The sequence below is a fragment of the Cherax quadricarinatus genome, chromosome 91 (genome assembly GCF_038502225.1).
Source record: "Cherax quadricarinatus isolate ZL_2023a chromosome 91, ASM3850222v1, whole genome shotgun sequence".
Taxonomy (NCBI): Eukaryota; Metazoa; Arthropoda; class Malacostraca; order Decapoda; family Parastacidae; genus Cherax; species Cherax quadricarinatus.
Genome location: NC_091382.1, coordinates 575766 through 597335, shown reverse-complemented (window position 1 = coordinate 597335; position 21570 = coordinate 575766). Strand labels below are relative to the sequence as shown.

General features: G+C 44.1%; 1 protein-coding gene across 2 annotated transcripts in view; it reads left to right on the top strand.

Moving 5' to 3' along the window:
- Positions 1 to 21058, top strand: part of LOC128704879 (uncharacterized) — a 30029-nt gene extending 8971 nt beyond the window's left edge. Inside the window, exons 1-2 of one of the 2 annotated variants that reach the window (XM_070104299.1) lie at positions 5134 to 5322; positions 15594 to 21058. In XM_070104299.1, coding sequence (XP_069960400.1) covers positions 5314 to 5322; positions 15594 to 20378 — 4794 coding nt within the window. In that variant the 5' untranslated portion in view covers positions 5134 to 5313 and the 3' untranslated portion in view covers positions 20379 to 21058. Of the gene's footprint in view, positions 1 to 5133; positions 5323 to 15593 lie in introns of those variants that run through there. The other variant, XM_070104300.1, reaches the window with a different exon arrangement.
- Positions 21059 to 21570: the final 512 nt, after the last annotated feature.

Sequence of the window (21570 nt, the reverse complement as noted above, 5' to 3'; positions counted from 1 at the left end):
GTATATTATGTCTGGATCTTCTACTCGTAGGAGGCCCCGAGTTGGTACTCCCGGAGTTACAACTGTCTTGTTTGTATATTATGTCTGGATCTTCTACTCGTAGGAGGCCCCGAGTTGGTACTCCCGGAGTTACAACTGTCTTGTTTGTATATTATGTCTGGATCTTCTACTCGTAGGAGGCCCCGAGTTGGTACTCCCGGAGTTACAACTGTCTTGTTTGTATATTATGTCTGGATCTTCTACTCGTAGGAGGCCCCGAGTTGGTACTCCCGGAGTTACAACTGTCTTGTTTGTATATTATGTCTGGATCTTCTACTCGTAGGAGGCCCCGAGTTGGTACTCCCGGAGTTACAACTGTCTTGTTTGTATATTATGTCTGGATCTTCTACTCGTAGGAGGCCCCGAGTTGGTACTCCCGGAGTTACAACTGTCTTGTTTGTATATTATGTCTGGATCTTCTACTCGTAGGAGGCCACGAGTTGGTACTCCCGGAGTTACAACTGTCTTGTTTGTATATTATGTCTGGATCTTCTACTCGTAGGAGGCCCACAGTTATCGTTTGCTACAGACATGATATACTGACAACTACGGGAGTACCAATTCGGGGCCTCCTACGAGTGACACACCCTGTAGATTACGGAGAAGGGGTCCAGAAGTGATCCTTGTCGAACGCCACTTGTGACTGGTCCCCCACACTCTAGCTTCACCCAATGTATGATAGCAGTTTGCCGCCTCGATTCGCAAGAGGATTTTATCCTGCAATACCATGTGCTGCCACTTTCTTCAACATTCTCCTGTGTAGGTAAATAACCTTAAGTCTTCATGCGAGCTGTTAACATTAACAGTTACTCCATTAACAAATACATAAACAAGATAACGGAATATAACCCACAATACCCTGACTGCAACTATTCACAACTAACCCACAATACTCTGGCTGCAACCAATTACAACTAACCCAAAATACTTAGGCTGCGACAGTTCACAACTAACCCACAATACCCTGGCTGCGACAGTTCACAGCTAACCCACAATACCCTGGCTGCAGCTATTCACAACTAACCCACAATACCCTGGCTGCAACCAATCACAACTAACCCACAATACTCTGGCTGCAACAATTCATAAATAACCCACAATACCCAGGCTGCAACCAAACACAACTAACCCACAATACTCTGGCTGCAACAATTCACAAATAACCCACAATACCCTGGCTGCAACAATTCACAACTAACCCCCCACAATACCCTGGCTGCAACAATTCACAACTAACCCACAATACCCTGGCTGCAACGATTCACAACTAACCCACAGTACCCTGGTTGCAACAATTCACAACTAACCCACAATACCCTGGCTGCAACAATTCACAACTAACCCACAATACCCTGGCTGCAACGATTCACAACTAACCCACAGTACCCTGGTTGCAACAATTCACAACTAACCCACAATACCCTGGCTGCAACAATTCACAACTAACCCCCACAATACCCTGGCTGCAACAATTCACAACTAACCCACAATACCCTGGTTGCAACAATTCACAACTAACACACAATACCCTGGTTGCAACAATTCACAACTAGCCCACTATACCCTGGCTGCAACAATTCACAACTAACCCCCCACAATACCCTGGCTGCAACAATTCACAACTAACCCACAATACCCTGGTTGTAACAATTCACAACTAACCCACAATACTCTGGTTGCAACAATTCACAACTAACCCACAATACCCTGGTTGCAACAATTCACAACTAACCCACAATACCCTGGCTGGAACAATTCACAACTAACCCACAATACCCTGGCTTCAACAATTCACAACTAACCCACAATACCCTGGTTGCAACAATTCACAACTAACCCACAATACCCTGGCTGCGACAGTTCACAACTAACCCACAATACCCTGGCTGCGCCAATTCACAACTAACCCACAATACCGTCTAAAGTTTACTCTCCAAAGTGAGAGTTATTTGTGAGAAGTAAATAATATCGTTCTCATATTTCCTGCTCCGACTTTCTCATCACCAGCCCACAAGATCCAATGTTGGAAGAAACTCACATCACTCCGAATGTCTCATTACAGTTAGTGTTACAAGACTCCTGTATATCTCTCATCACAGTTAGTGTTACAAGACTCCTGTATCTCTCTCATCACAGTTAGTGCTACAAGACTCATGTATCTCATTACAGTTAGTGTTACAAGACTCCTGTATCTCTCTCATCACAGTCAGTGCTACAAGACTCATGTATCTCATTACAGTTAGTGTTACAAGACTCCTGTATCTCTCTCATCACAGTTAGTGCTACAAGACTCCTGTATCTCTCTCATCACAGTTAGTGCTACAAGACTCCTGTATCTCTCTCATCACAGTTAGTGCTACAAGACTCATGTATCTCATTACAGTTAGTGTTACATGACTCCTGTATCTCTCTCATCACAGTCATTGCTACAAGACTCATGTATCTCATTACAGTTAGTGTTACATGACTCCTGTATCTCTCTCATCACAGTTAGTGCTACAAGACTCATGTATCTCATTACAGTTAGTGTTACATGACTCCTGTATCTCTCTCATCACAGTCATTGCTACAAGACTCATGTATCTCATTACAGTTAGTGTTACAAGACTCCTGTATCTCTCTCATCACAGTCAGTGCTACAAGACTCATGTATCTCATTACAGTTAGTGTTACAAGACTCCTGTATCTCTCTCATCACAGTTAGTGCTACAAGACTCCTGTATCTCTCTCATCACAGTTAGTGCTACAAGACTCCTGTATCTCTCTCATCACAGTTAGTGCTACAAGACTCATGTATCTCATTACAGTTAGTGTTACATGACTCCTGTATCTCTCTCATCACAGTCATTGCTACAAGACTCATGTATCTCATTACAGTTAGTGTTACATGACTCCTGTATCTCTCTCATCACAGTTAGTGCTACAAGACTCATGTATCTCATTACAGTTAGTGTTACATGACTCCTGTATCTCTCTCATCACAGTCATTGCTACAAGACTCATGTATCTCATTACAGTTAGTGTTACATGACTCCTGTATCTCTCTCATCACAGTTAGTGCTACAAGACTCATGTATCTCATTACAGTTAGTGTTACATGACTCCTGTATCTCTCTCATCACAGTTAGTGCTACAAGACTCATGTATCTCATTACAGTTAGTGTTACATGACTCCTGTATCTCTCTCATCACAGTCATTGCTACAAGACTCATGTATCTCATTACAGTTAGTGTTACATGACTCCTGTATCTCTCTCATCACAGTTAGTGCTACAAGACTCCTGCATCTCTCTCATCACAGTCAGTGCTACAAGACTCATGTATCTCATTACAGTTAGTGCTACAAGACTCCTGTATCTCTCTCATCACAGTCAGTGCTACAAGACTCATGTATCTCATCACAGTTAGTGCTACAAGACTCCTGTATCTCTCTCATCACAGTTAGTGCTACAAGACTCCTGTATCTCTCTCATCACAGTTAGTGCTACAAGACTCCTGTATCTCTCTCATCACAGTCAGTGCTACAAGACTCATGTATCTCATCACAGTTAGTGCTACAAGACTCCTGTATCTCTCTCATCACAGTTAGTGTTACATGACTCCTGTATCTCTCTCATCACAGTTAGTGCTACAAGACTCCTGTATCTCTCTCATCACAGTTAGTGCTACAAGACTCATGTATCTCATTACAGTTAGTGTTACATGACTCCTGTATCTCTCTCATCACAGTGCTACAAGACTCCTGTATCTCTCTCATCACAGTCAGTGCTACAAGACTCATGTATCTCATCACAGTTAGTGCTACAAGACTCCTGTATCTCATTACAGTTAGTGTTACATGACTCCTGTATCTCTCATGACAGTGTTACATGACTCAAGTATCTCTCATGACAGTGTTACATGACTCCTGTATCTCTCATGACAGTGTTACATGACTCCTGTATCTCTCATGACAGTGTTACAAAACTCCTGTATCTCTCATGACAGTGTTACATGACTCCTGTATCTCTCATGACAGTGTCACAAAACTCCTGTATCTCTCATGACAGTGTTACAAAACTCCTGTATCTCTCATGACAGTGTTACAAAACTCCTGTATCTCTCATGACAGTGTTACATGACTCCTGTATCTCTCATGACAGTGTTACATGACTCCTGTATCTCTCATGACAGTGTTACAAAACTCCTGTATCTCTCTCATCACAGTGTTACAAGACTGCTGTATCTTTCTCATTACAGCTAGCGTTACGAGGCTCCTGTATCTCTCATTACAGTTAGTGTTAAGACTTCTGTATCTCTCACTGACAGTGAACACTTTCATTACTGTTGAAACACTAAATGCGTAGGGGTCACATAACGTCTGGGGACATGGGAAGTAATCACGTTTGGTCCAATGGAGACGAACGCTGTCTTTTACTTTATTGGATCAAGAGCCCTTCACCATCATGACACCCTTCACCACCATGACACCCTTCACCATCATGACACCCTTCACCACCATGACACCCTTCACCACCATGACACCCTTATTCAACAAGAGGAGCGTTGCTACTTAAGGCAAAATCGCAAGTTTTACCTATTCGGCACGACGTTTATATATATATATATATAATATATATATATATATATATATATATATAATATATATATATATATATATATATATATATGTGTGTGTGTGTGTGTGTGTGTGTGTGTGTGTGTATGTATATATATATATATATATATATATATATATATATATATATATATATATATATATATATATATATATATGTACATATATATATATATATATATATATATATATATATATATATATATATATATATATATATATATATATATATATATATATATATATATTTATATATAAATAATGAAAGATGCGCGTCTCTCAGTGTATATACAGAGAGAGAAGCATCTCAATGTATACATAGACTGAGAGACAAATATCTGTGTGTATACACCCTTGAAACACCCAGGAAGGTAAAAAGTGGCCAAGTGTCAGTAGCAGCTGTCAAACAAGTGTACAAGGTGGTCGTGTTTACACCTGACCACCATCACGCTGGCAGCACCACAACAAGTCAGTTGTGACAAGTTTAACGTTGAGAACGGTGCTACACGCCACCACCTTCCCTTTAACACTACGCTAGATATTATACTTCTAGAGTATCAACAACTCTAGGTGGCTCTGTGTTTACCCCGAGGCTCTATGTGTGTAGAGGCCACTAAGGTGTGCGGATTTACCGGCCAGTGCACTAGAAATCACCCATGGCAAGGGTAGGTTGCTCTCATCAAGGGGGAGCGCTAAACCCGTATTATTATAATCAAGGGGGAAGCGCTAAACCCGGAGGATTATGCAGCGCCTGGGGGGGATGTGGAAGGCATTCAGGCTTAATTCGGGGAACTGGAGCACAGATCCAATTCCCTAAATCAAGAGCCCCTCACCAACATCAAGGAACCTTCCTTGAGGGGCTAAACCCGTAGAGATTATACAGTGCATGTGTGTGTGGGGGATGGAAGGCAGTTAGGGAACTGGAGTACAGATCCAATTCCCTAGATCAAGAGCCTCTCTCACCAGCGTCAAGGAACCTCCCTTGAGGGGGCAATGGTAACTCATTATTCTCCCTTTTCCACCCATCTAGGGAGGTGAATTGATGCTGCTTAAGAGCTCTTGATGCAAGGATTGAGCCATCCTCGGGGCCAAACTGATTACCTCACAAAGGCGTTGTAATGGCCCTTGCGGTTTTAGACCTTCCTTGTGAATGACTGATGACAAGAGTTTAAATTTAGTTCATTTTTTTTAATATTCTGGAATATGTAAACCTCAAGTCTGTGTCTGCGTGTTTGTGTGTGTGTGTGTGTATAATTATCATGGGTGTGGGATGGGGGGGGGGGTTGAGAGAGCTGAGGTTGTGGGTATGGAGGGGCCAGCAGAACCCCTGCATCATCATACCTGTTGTAACTCCGTACGGAATTTTCAACACCGGTGGGGAAGGGGAAGGTTGAGAGAAGGGGGCTAACATTACCAAAGGTTAATTAGTATGATCACCCATGATAACACTTATCAGTGTTATCAGAGGGTGTTATCACCACTATTAACTACCCTGCTGTTATCACTATTGTAACGCATATTACACTACTTTTCAAGTCCTCTCTAAAAATTCTTTAAGACGCAACTGATGAGCAAAATCTAGCTCATTCTCTTTAAATTCGGCGACTTCTTCACAAGTTAGCCTTATTTGTTCTTAATCCAGCGCATTTATTTTAAATTAGCCCAATATTTTATATTCTAGCTTGTACAAGTATGTGTGTGTATAGGTTTGTAAACATGTATATTGCTCTATATGCGTGTGCAGATGCATACTCATGCGCGTGGTGTTGCGTGTATGCATAATATATACGCACATGCATACATGTGTACGAATGGTATATAATACCGACAAGATGAGATTAAGACACATGTGCAACATCTGGGTATCTTTATTGTAGACGTTTCGCCATCCAGTGGCTTTATCAATACAAATTCTAGGACATAACTTGAAGACAGTAGAACTATGTACAGAAGATGAGGTAATCAGTCCCTCAACCAAGGAGTAGGTGCGAAGAGCACCATAGTCGTGGAGATTCAGAAACTCCACGACTATGGTGCTCTTCGCACCTACTGCTAGGTTGAGGGACTGATTACCTCATCTTCTGTACATAGTTCTACTGTCTTCAAGTTATGTCCTAGAATTTGTATTGATAAAGCCACTGGATGGCGAAACGTCTACAATAAAGATACCCAGATGTTGCACATGTCTTAATCTCACATGCATACATCCAAAAAATTACACATGTAAAGACAGACATACATATGCACACAGATACATGTATGCACAAACAAACACTTGTATATAATTTTAGATTTTTCAGCTTTGTAATTCTGATCACCTTCCACTACTCCTGTTGCATGCACTGAGATAGAGGAGGCTGGACTTAGGGATCTCGGGATGCCTTTATAGGGTCGCATAGCTACCCCAATACATCGACTTTGTCTTAACAATTAAAGTGCATTAAGGCTGCAATGTTGTCTGTTCACCGGTCAAGAATACCTGAATATCTAAAATAGGGGAAATATAAACACATATGCAGTATGTGATCCTTTATTGACTACGTTTCGCCCACACAGTGGGCTTTTTCAAGTCACAAACAGAACTACCTGGGGTGGAAGGAACGCGAGTATTTATAGTCAGGTTCAGAATGCTGAGGTCAGGTGGAGAATGCTGCATCTGATGTACCGAGTGGGGTTATAGAGTCTACAATCTTGGGTAGCTTGGAAAGGAGATTGGACAAGTTTGTGAGCAGACCTTCTACAGTGTTCTTATGTGGGATAGCGATGAAGAAGCTTCTTGGCAAGTGGTTCAGCTATGTTATAGAAGCCACTATTCTGGTTGAAGTTGTCGGATATAGAAATAAGTGATGATTCCAGGATTCTTCGGTATTGAGTGTTGTCTTCTGTGGCGATAAGTCTTGAGTTTCTGTAGTTTATCAAGTGGTTGTGTGAATTACGGTGTTGTACGCAGGCATTCCTTGTGTCGTCAGACCTGCTTGCGTATTGGTGTTCTGAAATACGTGTTTGGAGGTCCCTTGATGTTTCGACCACGTATAACTTGTTGCAGTCATTACAAGGGATTATGTATACCCCTGCAGAGGGTGGAAGCTTGACCTGTCTATCACTGGTAATGCCCTTGATGGTCGTGGTTGTGGAGGTAGATACTTGAAATGAGGTATTGGAAAAGATGTTGGAAACGTGTTTAGCAATGGAGTTGGTGGGGAGGACTATGTATCTCTTCTCGGCAGTGTCTTCTCTGGGTGTGTTGAAGATGTTTAATGCCCGTCGTCCGCAGTCTCTGATGAAGTGACGAGGATAGTGGAGTTTAGAAAATACTTGTTCAATCATCGTGCATTCTGACTGCAACAAGTTATACGTGGGCGAAACATCAAGGGACCTCCAAATACGTATTTCAGAACACCAATACGCAAGCAGGTCTGACGACACAAGGAATGCCTGCGTACAACACCGTAATTCACACAACCACTTGATAAACTACAGAAACTCAAGACTTATCGCCACAGAAGACAACACTCAATACCGAAGAATCCTGGAATCATCACTTATTTCTATATCCGACAACTTCAACCAGAATAGTGGCTTCTATAACATAGCTGAACCACTTGCCAAGAAACTTCTTCATCGCTATCCCACATAAGAACACTGTAGAAGGTCTGCTCACAAACTTATCCAATCTCCTTTCCAAGCTACCCAAGATTTTAGACTCTATAACCCCACTCGGTACATCATCAGATGCAGCATTCTCCACCTGACCTCAGCATTCTGAACCTGACTATAAATACTCGCGTTCCTTCCACCCCAGGTAGTTCTGTTTGTGACTTGAAAAAGCGCACTGTGTGGGCGAAACGTAGTCAATAAAGGATCACATTATACTGCATATGTGTTTATATTTCCATTGTGTCGGTATTTTATACCATTTATTTCCATCTAAAATAGGGATTAATATCTGTATATACTGGGACGTGTACCTCTGTATATATATACTGGGACGTGTACCTCTGTATATATATACTGGGACGTGCACCTCTGTATATATATACTGGGACGTGTACCTCTGTATATATATACTGGGACGTGTACCTCTGTATATATATACTGGGACGTGTACCTCTGTATATATATACTGGGACGTGTACCTCTGTATATATATACTGGGACGTGTACCTCTGTATATATATACTGGGACGTGTACCTCTGTATATATATACTGGGACGTGTACCTCTGTATATATATACTGGGACGTGTACCTCTGTATATATATACTGGGACGTGTACCTCTGTATATATATACTGGGACGTGTACCTCTGTATATATACTGGGACGTGTACCTCTGTATATATACTGGGACGCGTACCTCTGTATATATACTGGGACGCATACCTCTGTATATATATACTGGGACATGTACCTCTGTATATATATACTGGGACGTGTACCTCTGTATTCACTGGGACGTGTACCACTGTGTGCATACTGGGACGTGTACCACTGTGTATACTGGGACGTGTACCACTGTGTATACTGGGACGTGTACCACTGTGTATACTGGGACGTGTACCACTGTGTATACTGGGACGTGTACCTCTGTATATATACTGGGACGCGTACCTCTGTATATATACTGGGACGCGTACCTCTGTATATATACTGGGACGCGTACCTCTGTATATATACTGGGACGCGTACCTCTGTATATATACTGGGACGCGTACCTCTGTATATATACTGGGACGCGTACCTCTGTATATATACTGGGACGCGTACCTCTGTATATATACTGGGACGCGTACCTCTGTATATATACTGGGACGCGTACCTCTGTATATATACTGGGACGCGTACCTCTGTATATATACTGGGACGCGTACCTCTGTATATATACTGGGATGCGTACCTCTGTATATATACTGGGACGCGTACCTCTGTATATATACTGGGACGCGTACCTCTGTATATATACTGGGATGCGTACCTCTGTATATATACTGGGACGTGTACCTCTGTATATATATACTGGGACGTGTACCTCTGTATATATATACTGGGACGTGTACCTCTATATATACTGTGACGTGTACCTCTGTATACATACTGGGATGCGTACCTCTGTGTATATATATAGTGGGACGTGTACCTCTGTATTCACTGGGACGTGTACCACTGTGTGCATACTGGGACGTGTACCACTGTGTGCATACTGGGACGTGTACCACTGTGTGCATACTGGGACGTGTACCACTGTGTGTATACTGGGACGTGTACCACTGTGTATACTGGGACGTGTACCACTGTGTATACTGGGACGTGTACCACTGTGTATACTGGGACGTGTACCACTGTGTATACTGGGACGTGTACCACTGTGTGTATACTGGGACGTGTACCACTGTGTGTATACTGGGACGTGTACCACTGTGTATACTGGGACGTGTACCTCTGTATATATACTGGGACGTGTACCTCTGTATATATACTGGGACGCGTACCTCTGTATATATACTGGGACGCGTACCTCTGTATATATACTGGGACGCGTACCTCTGTATATATACTGGGACGCGTACCTCTGTATATATACTGGGACGCGTACCTCTGTATATATACTGGGACGCGTACCTCTGTATATATACTGGGACGCGTACCTCTGTATATATACTGGGACGCGTACCTCTGTATATATACTGGGACGCGTACCTCTGTATATATACTGGGACGCGTACCTCTGTATATATACTGGGACGCGTACCTCTGTGTATATATATAGTGGGACGTGTACCTCTGTATTCACTGGGACGTGTACCACTGTGTGTATACTGGGACGTGTACCACTGTGTGTATACTGGGACGTGTACCACTGTGTGTATACTGGGACGTGTACCACTGTGTGTATACTGGGACGTGTACCACTGTGTGTATACTGGGACGTGTACCACTGTGTGTATACTGGGACGTGTACCACTGTGTGTATACTGGGACGTGTACCACTGTGTGTATACTGGGACGTGTACCACTGTGTGTATACTGGGACGTGTACCACTGTGTGTATACTGGGACGCGTACCTATGTATATATACTGGGACGTGTACCACTGTGTGTATACTGGGACGTGTACCACTGTGTGTATACTGGGACTTGTACCACTGTGTGTATACTGGGACGTGTACCACTGTGTGTATACTGGGACTTGTACCACTGTGTGTATACTGGGACGTGTGGCACTGTGGGTATACTGGGACGTGTACCTCTGTATATATATTGGGACGTGTACCTCTGTATATATATTGGGACGTGTACCTCTGTATATATATTGGGACGTGTACCTCTGTATATATACTGGGACGTGTACCTCTGTATATACTGGGACGCGTACCTATGTATATATACTGGGACGCGTACCACTGTGTGTATACTGGGACGCATACCACTGTGTGTATACTGGGACGTGTACCACTGTGTGTATACTGGGACGTGTACCACTGTGTGTATACTGGGACGTGTACCACTGTGTATACTGGGACGTGTACCACTGTGTGTATTCTGGGACGTGTACCACTGTGTGTATTCTGGGACGTGTACCACTGTGTGTATTCTGGGACGTGTACCACTGTGTGTATACTGGGACGTGTACCACTGTGTGTATACTGGGACGTGTACCACTGTGTGTATACTGGGACGTGTACCACTGTGTGTATACTGGGACGTGTACCACTGTGTGTATACTGGGACGTGTACCACTGTGTGTATACTGGGACGTGTACCACTGTGTGTATACTGGGACGTGTACCACTGTGTGTATACTGGGACGTGTACCACTGTGTGTATACTGGGACGTGCACCCCTGTGTGTATACTGGGACGTGTACCACTGTGTATACTGGGACGTGTACCACTGTGTGTACACTGGGAGTGTACCACTGTGTGTACACTGGGAGTGTACCACTGTGTGTACACTGGGACGTGTACCACTGTTTATACTGGGACGTGTACCACTGTGTATACTGGGACGTGTACCACTGTGTATACTGGGACGTGCACCACTGTGTGTATACTGGGACGTGCACCACTGTGTGTATACTGGGACGTGCACCACTGTGTATACTGGGACGTGCACCACTGTGTGTATACTGGGACGTGCACCACTGTGTATACTGGGACGTGCACCACAGTGTATACTGGGACGTGTACCACTGTGTGTATACTGGGACGCGTACCACTGTGTGTATACTGGGACGCGTACCACTGTGTATACTGGGACGCGTACCACTGTGTGTATACTGGGACGCGTACCACTGTGTGTATACTGGGGCGCGTACCACTGTGTATACTGGGGCGCGTACCACTGTATGCATGCTGGGACGCGTACCACTGTGTGTGTGCTGGGACGCGTACCACTGTGTGTGTGCTGGGACGCGTACCACTGTGTGTGTGCTGGGACGCGTACCACTGTGTGTATGCTGGGACGCGTACCTCTGTTTGGATGCTGGGACGCGTACCACTGTGTGTATGCTGGGACGCGTACCACTGTGTGTATGCTGGGACGCGTACCACTGTGTGTATGCTGGGACGTGTACCACTGTGTGTATGCTGGGACGTGTACCACTGTGTATGCTGGGACGTGTACCACTGTGTGTATGCTGGGACGTGTACCACTGTGTGTATGCTGGGACGTGTACCACTGTGTGTATGCTGGGACGTGTACCACTGTGTGTATGCTGGGACGTGTACCACTGTGTGTATGCTGGGACGTGTACCACTGTGTGTATGCTGGGACGTGTACCACTGTGTGTATGCTGGGACGTGTACCACTGTGTGTATGCTGGGACGTGTACCACTGTGTATGCTGGGACGTGTACCACTGTGTGTATACTGGGACGTGTACCACTGTGTGTATACTGGGACGTGCACCACTGTGTGTATACTGGGACGTGCACCACTGTGTATAGTGGTACGTGCAACACTGTGTATACTGGGACGTGCAACACTGTGTATACTGGGACGTGTACCACTGTGTATACTGGGACGTGTACCACTGTGTATACTGGGACGTGTACCACTGTGTATACTGGGACGTGTACCACTGTGTATACTGGGACGTGTACCACTGTGTATACTGGGACGTGTACCACTGTGTATACTGGGACGTGTACCACTGTGTATACTGGGACGTGTACCACTGTGTACTGGGACGTGTACTACTGTGTATACTGGGACGTGTACCACTGTGTATACTGGGACGTGTACCACTGTGTATACTGGGACGTGTACCACTGTATACTGGGACGTGTACCACTGTGTATACTGGGACGTGTACCACTGTATACTGGGACGTGTACCACTGTGTATACTGGGACGTGTACCACTGTGTATACTGGGACGTGTACCACTGTGTATACTGGGACGTGTACCACTGTGTGTACTGGGACTTGTACCACTGTGTGTACTGGGACGTGTACCACCTGGAGGGGAGGGTTACGATGGGATAATAATGCGATTAAATCTTTATTTTGATAGCATCCGTAATGTAATGCTTCGTTAAGGGATCAGATACTATCATTTATTGCTGATTGTCGTTATGTCTTAAGTGGAATCTGAACGCAACCTGAATGTAAGTTATAGACGGCGAAAACTTGCTGGTGTTGTCTTGAATCCTGATAAACGAGTTTCAATACTTTATAGTTTGACCAGTGTGCAGTATTTGTTTGTTGACACTAATTTGATTAGAGACGACATATTTGTATTAACCCAGAAGGGTTAATAATCCAGGATAAGCCAAGAAAGCCAAGCATGTGGCTTTATATCATGTTGGTCCTTAGGTTCTCTCCTCTGCCACCCACAACAGTCTACTAACATATAGGTACCACAAATATATAATTACTACCAGTACATGTACAAGGTATACAGACCATAGCTGACATCTATGACATACTACTATATAGAAAGACCTTTGTTATGCAGAGCATTTCCCGCAAATTAGGTCAGTTTTGTCCCAGGATACGACCCACACCAGTCCACTAACACCCAGGTACCAATTATTATTGATGGGTGAACACAGACAACTGGTGTAAGGAAACACGTCCAATGTTTCTACCCCTTCGCCAGGAATCGAACTCGGACCCTCGCCGTGTGAAGCGAGAGCTTTTGCCACCAGACCACGGGGTATACAATACCGACAAGATGAATTAAGGCACGTGTGTGACATCTGGGTGTTTTCATTTGTAGACGTTAAGCCAGATGGCGAAACGTCTACAAATACAGATATCCAGATGTTGAACCTGTCTAATTAAAACATCTGGGTATCTATTTTCTGCTAGGTGAACTTAGGACCCATAAATATTACTAGAGTTGATATTTTTTATACAATTTACCATTCCCATTCTCGTGTAATTAACATATTAATTATAATTATTAACATTTTAGTGTACAATTTAATTACCTTAATACTGCGGTACTATCAAAATTAGAGATCAAATTAGTTACCCTCGTTAATACCATGGTTTACATTCAAAATACCCAGGTGTAGTCCCGGGCAGATAGACTTGGGGGCAAATCTCTCATTTGCTGCCCCTCTTCACCCGAACAGTAAATAAATACCTGGGTGTTAGTAGACTCGTGGGTTGTGTCGTGAGCAGGAAGAGACGTATGGGCTACTTCGCTCCCCAAGAGATAAACTGGTTATAAATGACCATAATTTTTAAAGGGGTGGACCGGTAAGCCAGCGGAAGGCCTCGGTCAGATGACCAAAATCTCCAAAGGCGGGTCATCATCTGACTAAGACCCGCGTCAGGAAACATTTGTCCTGTTTCCTGACGAACCTTACCTACCTACCTTCGCTCCCCAATGTTCACCTAGCAGTACATAAAGCTCTTGAAGATTTAGTAACGAATCTTAAATTAACATATGTAAATTTATTGAGGCAGAGGTACACTAAGTGTAATTATCATACATAGTGTAAATTAGCAATAGATCCCAGAGTGTCTTCGAGTGTGCTAGACAGGCACCTAAAGTCAGTTCCTGACCAGCCGGGCTGTGGTTCCTACGTTGGTTTGCGTGCCTGGTTTAATGGCCCTGGTACACCGCCAGGCTTCGTTGTGGCCCGGGCCGCAGGGTTGTTGTCCCCCTGGAACACCCTCAAGGAATAACTCGCTCACTTCCACTGAGGTCAACTGCTTAACCATATTTACGATCAATTCAGTAAGTAGCAAGTTAGCCACCTACCCACGTACACGGGAAGATAACACTCCCAGGCACAGGAGAAGTTAACCTCCCAACCCACGTACAGTGGAAGGTAACCCCTCCCCCACTCCTCCATTTAGAGAAAACTGGAGTCCCAAAGTTAGCTGCTGTCGTAGGCACGTTAATCACATTTACAGGAACGTTAATCACATGTGTAGGCACGTTAATCACTGTTGCCTGTAACCAAGTATTGATCATTGTTGTAGTGGTGACAGCATAGTTGCTACAGATTAAGAATTAATCACACCCATAGGCGATTAAGGTATTAAAAATGGCGGCCGTTGGCAGAGAGGTTATCAGAAATGAACTGAACAACTGTACTTGACTGTGCACAGTGACCACACATCTCTACTTCAACACTTATCACTACCTTGAGTAGTTCTCAGAACAGTGATGTTCGGTCTCTACACCCATTATGTGCCTCTGTAATCTTTTGACCACCCATGTGTGTGTCTGTCTGTCTGTCTGTCTCTGTCTGTGTCTGTCTGTGTCTCTCATGGAGATGGGTGCTTCTTCGTCAGGACACGACACTTGGCCTGACATGGGTCTTAATCATATAATGACACGTTTATGCCCCTCCCCCCCTCGTGTGTTGCACGACCTTCATTGGTTTAGCGTTCCATCCTGGAAACAAATTTACTTTTATTGCTTTATCTCTGAAATGAAAAGGCGGATATTAATGCGTCTATTTTTTTTTTTTAGGTTCCTGGCGCCCGAAATGAAAGGAAGATGTCGGCAGCGTCCCTGGCATCGTACGTCATTGGTAAACTGTCGAGAAGCGCGCCCCTGGAAACGGCAGGCAACGACATGACTGGAAGGTCGCGAAGTGCATCATCTACTCCAAGACTTACGGCTGTATGGAGGGTCAAATCAACTCCGTACGAAATTCCTGTTCCGAACACATCGCCGTTTAAGGAAGATGGATCTTTGTTGAGGCTCCTGAGGGCTAAGTCCATGCCATCGCTGGTCAGGGAAGTAGATTTCACTTCACGAAGTGTAAGAGTCTCTTCACCTACGTCATTCCTCACTCCTGGTGATAGGTACACCAGAAGCCCTTCCCCCTCCCCTCTTAGGAGTAGCTTGGTGAATCCAAGATTAAGTTTCGACCTCGGTGAGGGATCAGACTCCACAGGTGCTTCACTGATTACTCCGATGAATAGTCCCCGTGACGAGTCCCCGGCAGAGCACCGCAAACTCACCCGCTCTGCCTCTGATGGACACATCTGGGCCAGACGCAAGACACATCTCAGAGATGTTAGAGACGAATTTCCCGCTGGTACTCTGCCTTCAGTCAAGAATCTGAAGATCAAGTTTGACAGGAACCTAGAAGGGAAACCCGAAAATAACGCTGAAAGGCACGGGAGAACCGTTTCTAGAAAATTACCACACAGTTCATCAGATGAAGGTGACTGTCCTGGAGGTGACACTGCATCGCAACATGTTACCACGAGGAGAAATAGTAGACACGAAAGTTTGGAGAGGTGGGAAACAGATGCTGTCGAAGTTGCTCGCTTAGACCTGCAGAAACCTCGGAAGTCGATCGGGGAACTTAAACAACGTTTTGAAGTTTGTGTGTCCAGCACAGAGGATGACACACTCCCCACAACACAACTCGGTATACACCAGACGAATCTAGAGACGCGTGTGAGGTATACCGAGGAAACTTCACCACCACGAAAACCCATCACCGTTGAAAGTCAGTCTGAGAGGAAATCTAGGCACAGAGTGAAGAACATAGATGGAACCGCTCGCCCTCGAGCCAAGAGTGAACCAAACCCTTCAGCCATCCGGCGGCTGAGGTACGAGCCTTCACATGTATCAGTGCGGAAGCTCAAGATGCAGTTTGAAATACAGGCAACAATAGAGACAGACTACTCAAAGAAGCCTGTCCCTATACAGAAAACTAGTGAACAACTCCCGAAAACACTGCCCAAGGAACCATCACTCCTACCAACTGCAGTAAATATGGTGTCTGCTCAAAATATAGTAAAGGAAAACGAAAAAGAGAGACGATTTAGGTCTGAACTCCCAGAACGTAGCACACAACCCACACAAGTAAGCATTGATAGCAAGATAACTCCTTCAGTGAAGAAACTTAAGAAGCAGTTCGAAGAGGCAGTATTGGCTCAATATCAAGGTAAGAGCGTTGAAAGAGATGATCCCAACAGGCCAAGAACAACTATTAAATCTCAGCTCAGGACCCCTTTCGAAGGCAATAATGACAGTCAAGAGTCCGATAACACGAAGAGGGAGGCAGACCAAGCGCCTGCACCTCAAGCACTCTCATCTACTTTGGTAAAAGATCTTCTACGGCAGTTTGAGACCCTTTCCCCCGAAGAATATCCCTACGAAGGAGGCCAGAAATTCTTATTTGAGCAGGTTCCTGAAACAAAAATCGAGCAGAAGCCTCCTGATGATGCCAAAGCTGCAGAAGTTGTCTCACACACTCTTGCAGCAAAGAGATTAGAAACAGAATCTATCTTCAAGGTTGATGAATACAGTTTCCCAGATGACAAGGAGTCTACGATCGCGAGTAAGATAGAGGAGATTCACAAGAGGTCAGCATCTTCCAGTGATGAAATTCTTATTACAAGAATGACATGTAATATAACTGACGATGCTCAGGAGAGGAACCAGAAAGTCGATGACGATTGGTCAAAGAAAGAGAAAGAAGTGAAAAATGAGAGTAAAGAGCCAAAACGGATAACTGAAGGAAAAAATGTGCAAGAACATGAAAAAGCAGAAGAGACGACCAAAGACAAAATACATAATGGACAAGAGAAACAGCAACTGGAGGGAAGACAAAGAGTAGAAGACAGCGAGAAAGAGGAAACGGAGCGGAAACTAAAGCAGGCAAAACCAAGAGAATGTAAAGAGAAAGAAATACTTCAAGAACGAAAGAATAAAGAGAAAATTTCACAAGACAGAAAAAAGACGGAGAAAATTGAAACTCAAAACAAGGACAAGGAAAAAGTGAAGAAACAAGCAGATGAACGAGAGGAGGAAGTAAAACCCGGGAGAGAGAGAAAGGAGAAACCAGAAGAAACTAAAGAAAAACACAGAGAAAATGGGAATGAAATGGAAGGTAAGAGCCAACTAACGCTAGATACAGAAGAATGGCAGGAAAGTGAAGAGAAAGTGAACTTACATATTCCCTCTGATAAAAAGGAAGAGCTTATGAAGGGAAAAAGTGGAAGTATTGAGACAACAGCTGAAATAAAACAAGAACGCCAACCAGAGGGATTTGAAGACAATGGACAAAAAACGAGTGTGTTTACTGATGAGTTCGCCAGCACTCGGGGTAATGAGTGCACAAGTGACCAGTCCAGAAACGTTCTCTTGCAGCTAGAGGATTCTCCTCTTCAGTCTTCCGAACACAAAGTAGGTCAACTGATTGATAGGTTTACTAACCTCCTCGATGTTGATTTTGATAAACTAGAGATTGGTCAGCCTCAGTCCAGTGAAGATGAGGAGAGGCGTCTCTCCGATGTTGCAGCACTGGTCGGCAAGTTTGCCAAGTTAAATAAGATCAGACACTCTTCCTCAGAGTCTGATGAAGCTTCTGAAGGTCCCACAAGTGCTGGGAAGACGGAGGCTGCGCCAATCCCAACTATTCCAGCCAATACAATACCAGGAAAAGTCCGCACGCTTAAAGCTGACGAATTACGTTTCTTCGAGACTGGCAACACCAGCGAGCCATTCATCAGGAGTCAGTCTCTCAGGACGAAGAAAACCGAGCCGCCTCCATTCGTAAAACGTCGAAGTGGATCAATGCGAGAAAAGAAAAGTGGGAATACTTTGCTGCCACCAGAGGACAGCACCAATGCAGCCAAAGCTCTACCACGAAATTGCCGACCACTTCGACCTGATGAACTTCGCTTTTTTGGCATGGGGAATAACAATATATACACCGTAAGGGAAGTAAATACATCCAAAGAGGAAGTGAAAGAGAACAAACAAGAGTCAGAATTCAACCAGGATTTTCGTCTAGCTAGCCAGGGAAATCAGTGTCAACACAACGGATTCCCTGGCGATGATCAAAAGCCCTCAACAAACTACGATTCTGACTCTGATTCAGAAGCAAGCATCCTGAGAGATTGTGACTCGTGTGATTCAGATGAAATTCAACTCGTAGATGAAACAATTGAGTTAGGTGATACCTTTAAGAGTTCCGAAGAAACTGAAATCTCTGATTGTGAGGAGAATCTGAGCTGTGAAATAAAAGAAATCGCTTTAATGAATACTGGAACTGAAGAACTATTGGAACCAGTCGAATGGGACCAAGTGGGTGAGGAAAATTTCCTTGTATTCTCCCTTAGAGGTTCCACAATTAATGAAGAGTATGGCCTTACAAGTATGGCTAAAAAAGAAAATGGGTGTGCCACTGCAGTCACAGAAAACGATGCTTCTATTTACATTAGAGAGGGAACTATACTAGAGACGAGAAGTGTAACAGAAAATACATTGCAAGGTGCGAAGGGCATACTGGCAGAAGCTAAGCTGTGCAGAAACGGCAGTGGGTGTTACAGGGAGATGCACGAAGTTAGTAACAGAGAAGTACAGTGGACAGAGAAAGTTACTCTAAGAAATATTGCAAATTCAGCAACTGTGTTGAAAGATTTTCATGTGCAGATACCACCACTGCCTCATGTTGACACGTACAGTAGTGGGAGAGGAGAATTTACCGAAGAATTAGGAAGTGCGGAACAGAGAGTAGCACAACTGAAGGTAGAGTCGGAACTAATACAATTTTCAGAGAACACCAGTCAAGATAATCACAAGAACATTGACCAGCTTCAGCAAGTGACGGGTTATGAGGCAAAAGACGACGCTGCACACTGCATCCAAGAAACTGAGAATAACATAAATGATGAGCCCCAGAGGTTATATAATATACCAGTGAGTGTCAGAGCCTCAAGTAACTATGAAGAGGAACTGGTTACTCCAGAGGACGCGTGTGAGAGGGAGGAGGAGGAGGACGACGACAGTGAGAACACCAGCTCAGACACTGATCTTGGACTCGTCGACGAAGCCTTCTTGAAAATGGAAGACGAAATCGACCAAGAAACTTGTGCAGTTCCACTCAGCTTCGAAATAGACTGGTTACAACCTGATTTAAATAAACTGACGGGAAAAGCAGAAAGAGTAAAAGCTGAGAAACACACTAATACTGTTAAAAGCACACCGAGTTTCTTGCACAATGCAGAAGACCTGTTGTGCCTGGGAGGCCTGAGTGACGATGTTATAAACCACGATGAGCAAGCCGTGACTGACAGTAAGATCTCACTTCTTGGGAGAGAGAGAAGTGAAGAGGTGAGAGAGATATATCTTGCTTGTTCTGGGAAGGACGAGGAAGAAGAAAGGATAGAAGACGTGTACCTAGAGTGTTTTGACTTCAGTAATGAGCAACACGTTACTTTATTCAGCCTCTTAGTGTCAGCAGTGACGCTCATGATAGCATTAGCCTCCAATTATTTCTTATCCTGATTGACCTTAATGTTGAAATTAGAAAAGTATAACATTTATTAGTCATAATTGTAAGGCAACTTTATCAAATTAATTTAAGTGTTATATAAAATACCTGTTTAACATTTACCCAACAGTGTAGCAAACATTGAGAATTTTCCCTACATTGACTGTAAACATTAATGGCATTGTCTGTGGCACTAGGTGCTCCCCCCTCATCCCAAGACGCTGTATGACCCCCCCTCATCCCAAGACGCTGTATGACCCCCCCCTCATCCCAAGACGCTGTATGACCCCCCTCATCCCAAGACGCTGTATGACCCCCCCCTCATCCCAAGACGCTGTATGACCCCCCCCTCATCCCAAGACGCTGTATGACCCCCCCCTCATCCCAAGACGCTGTATGACCCCCCCCTCATCCCAAGACGCTGTATGACCCCCCCCTCATCCCAAGACGCTGTATGACCCCCCCCTCATCCCAAGACGCTGTATGACCCCCCCCTCATCCCAAGAATCTGTATGCCCCCCCCCCCCGTGATTAATCTATCCCTCAGGCTGGAAAGTTGTTATTCAACTACAGGAACAAATAAATCTTTTAAGAAAGTTTAAGTATTTAATAATTTTTATCAAGTGAAAAACTTGGTTTTCCTAATGATTGTTTTTGGTGAAAATTGTTGACTTAATACGAATTATAATGGAAAGTTGACATGTTTTTTTCTCCTTAATTCTTAAATTAAAAATAACGGGTATGAGATAGTTTTTAAGCGCAATGTACTGTGTACTGTGCGGTACTGTACCACTAGTGTATCGTGCAGTACTGTGAATACCACTAGTATATCGTGCAGTACTGTGAGTACTAGTATATCGTGCAGTACTGTGAGTACTAGTATATCGTGCAGTACTGTGAGTACCACTAGTATATCGTGCAGTACTGTGAGTACCACTAGTATATCGTGCAGTACTGTGAGTAGTATATCGTGCAGCACTGTGAGTACCACTAGTATATCGTGCAGTACTGTGAGTACTAGTATATCGTGCAGCACTGTGAGTACTAGTATATCGTGCAGCACTGTGAGTACCACTAGTATATCGTGCAGCACTGTGAGTACCACTAGTATATCGTGCAGTACTGTGAGTACCACTAGTATATCGTGCAGTACTGTGAGTACCACTAGTATATCGTGCAGTACTGTGAGTACTAGTATATCGTGCA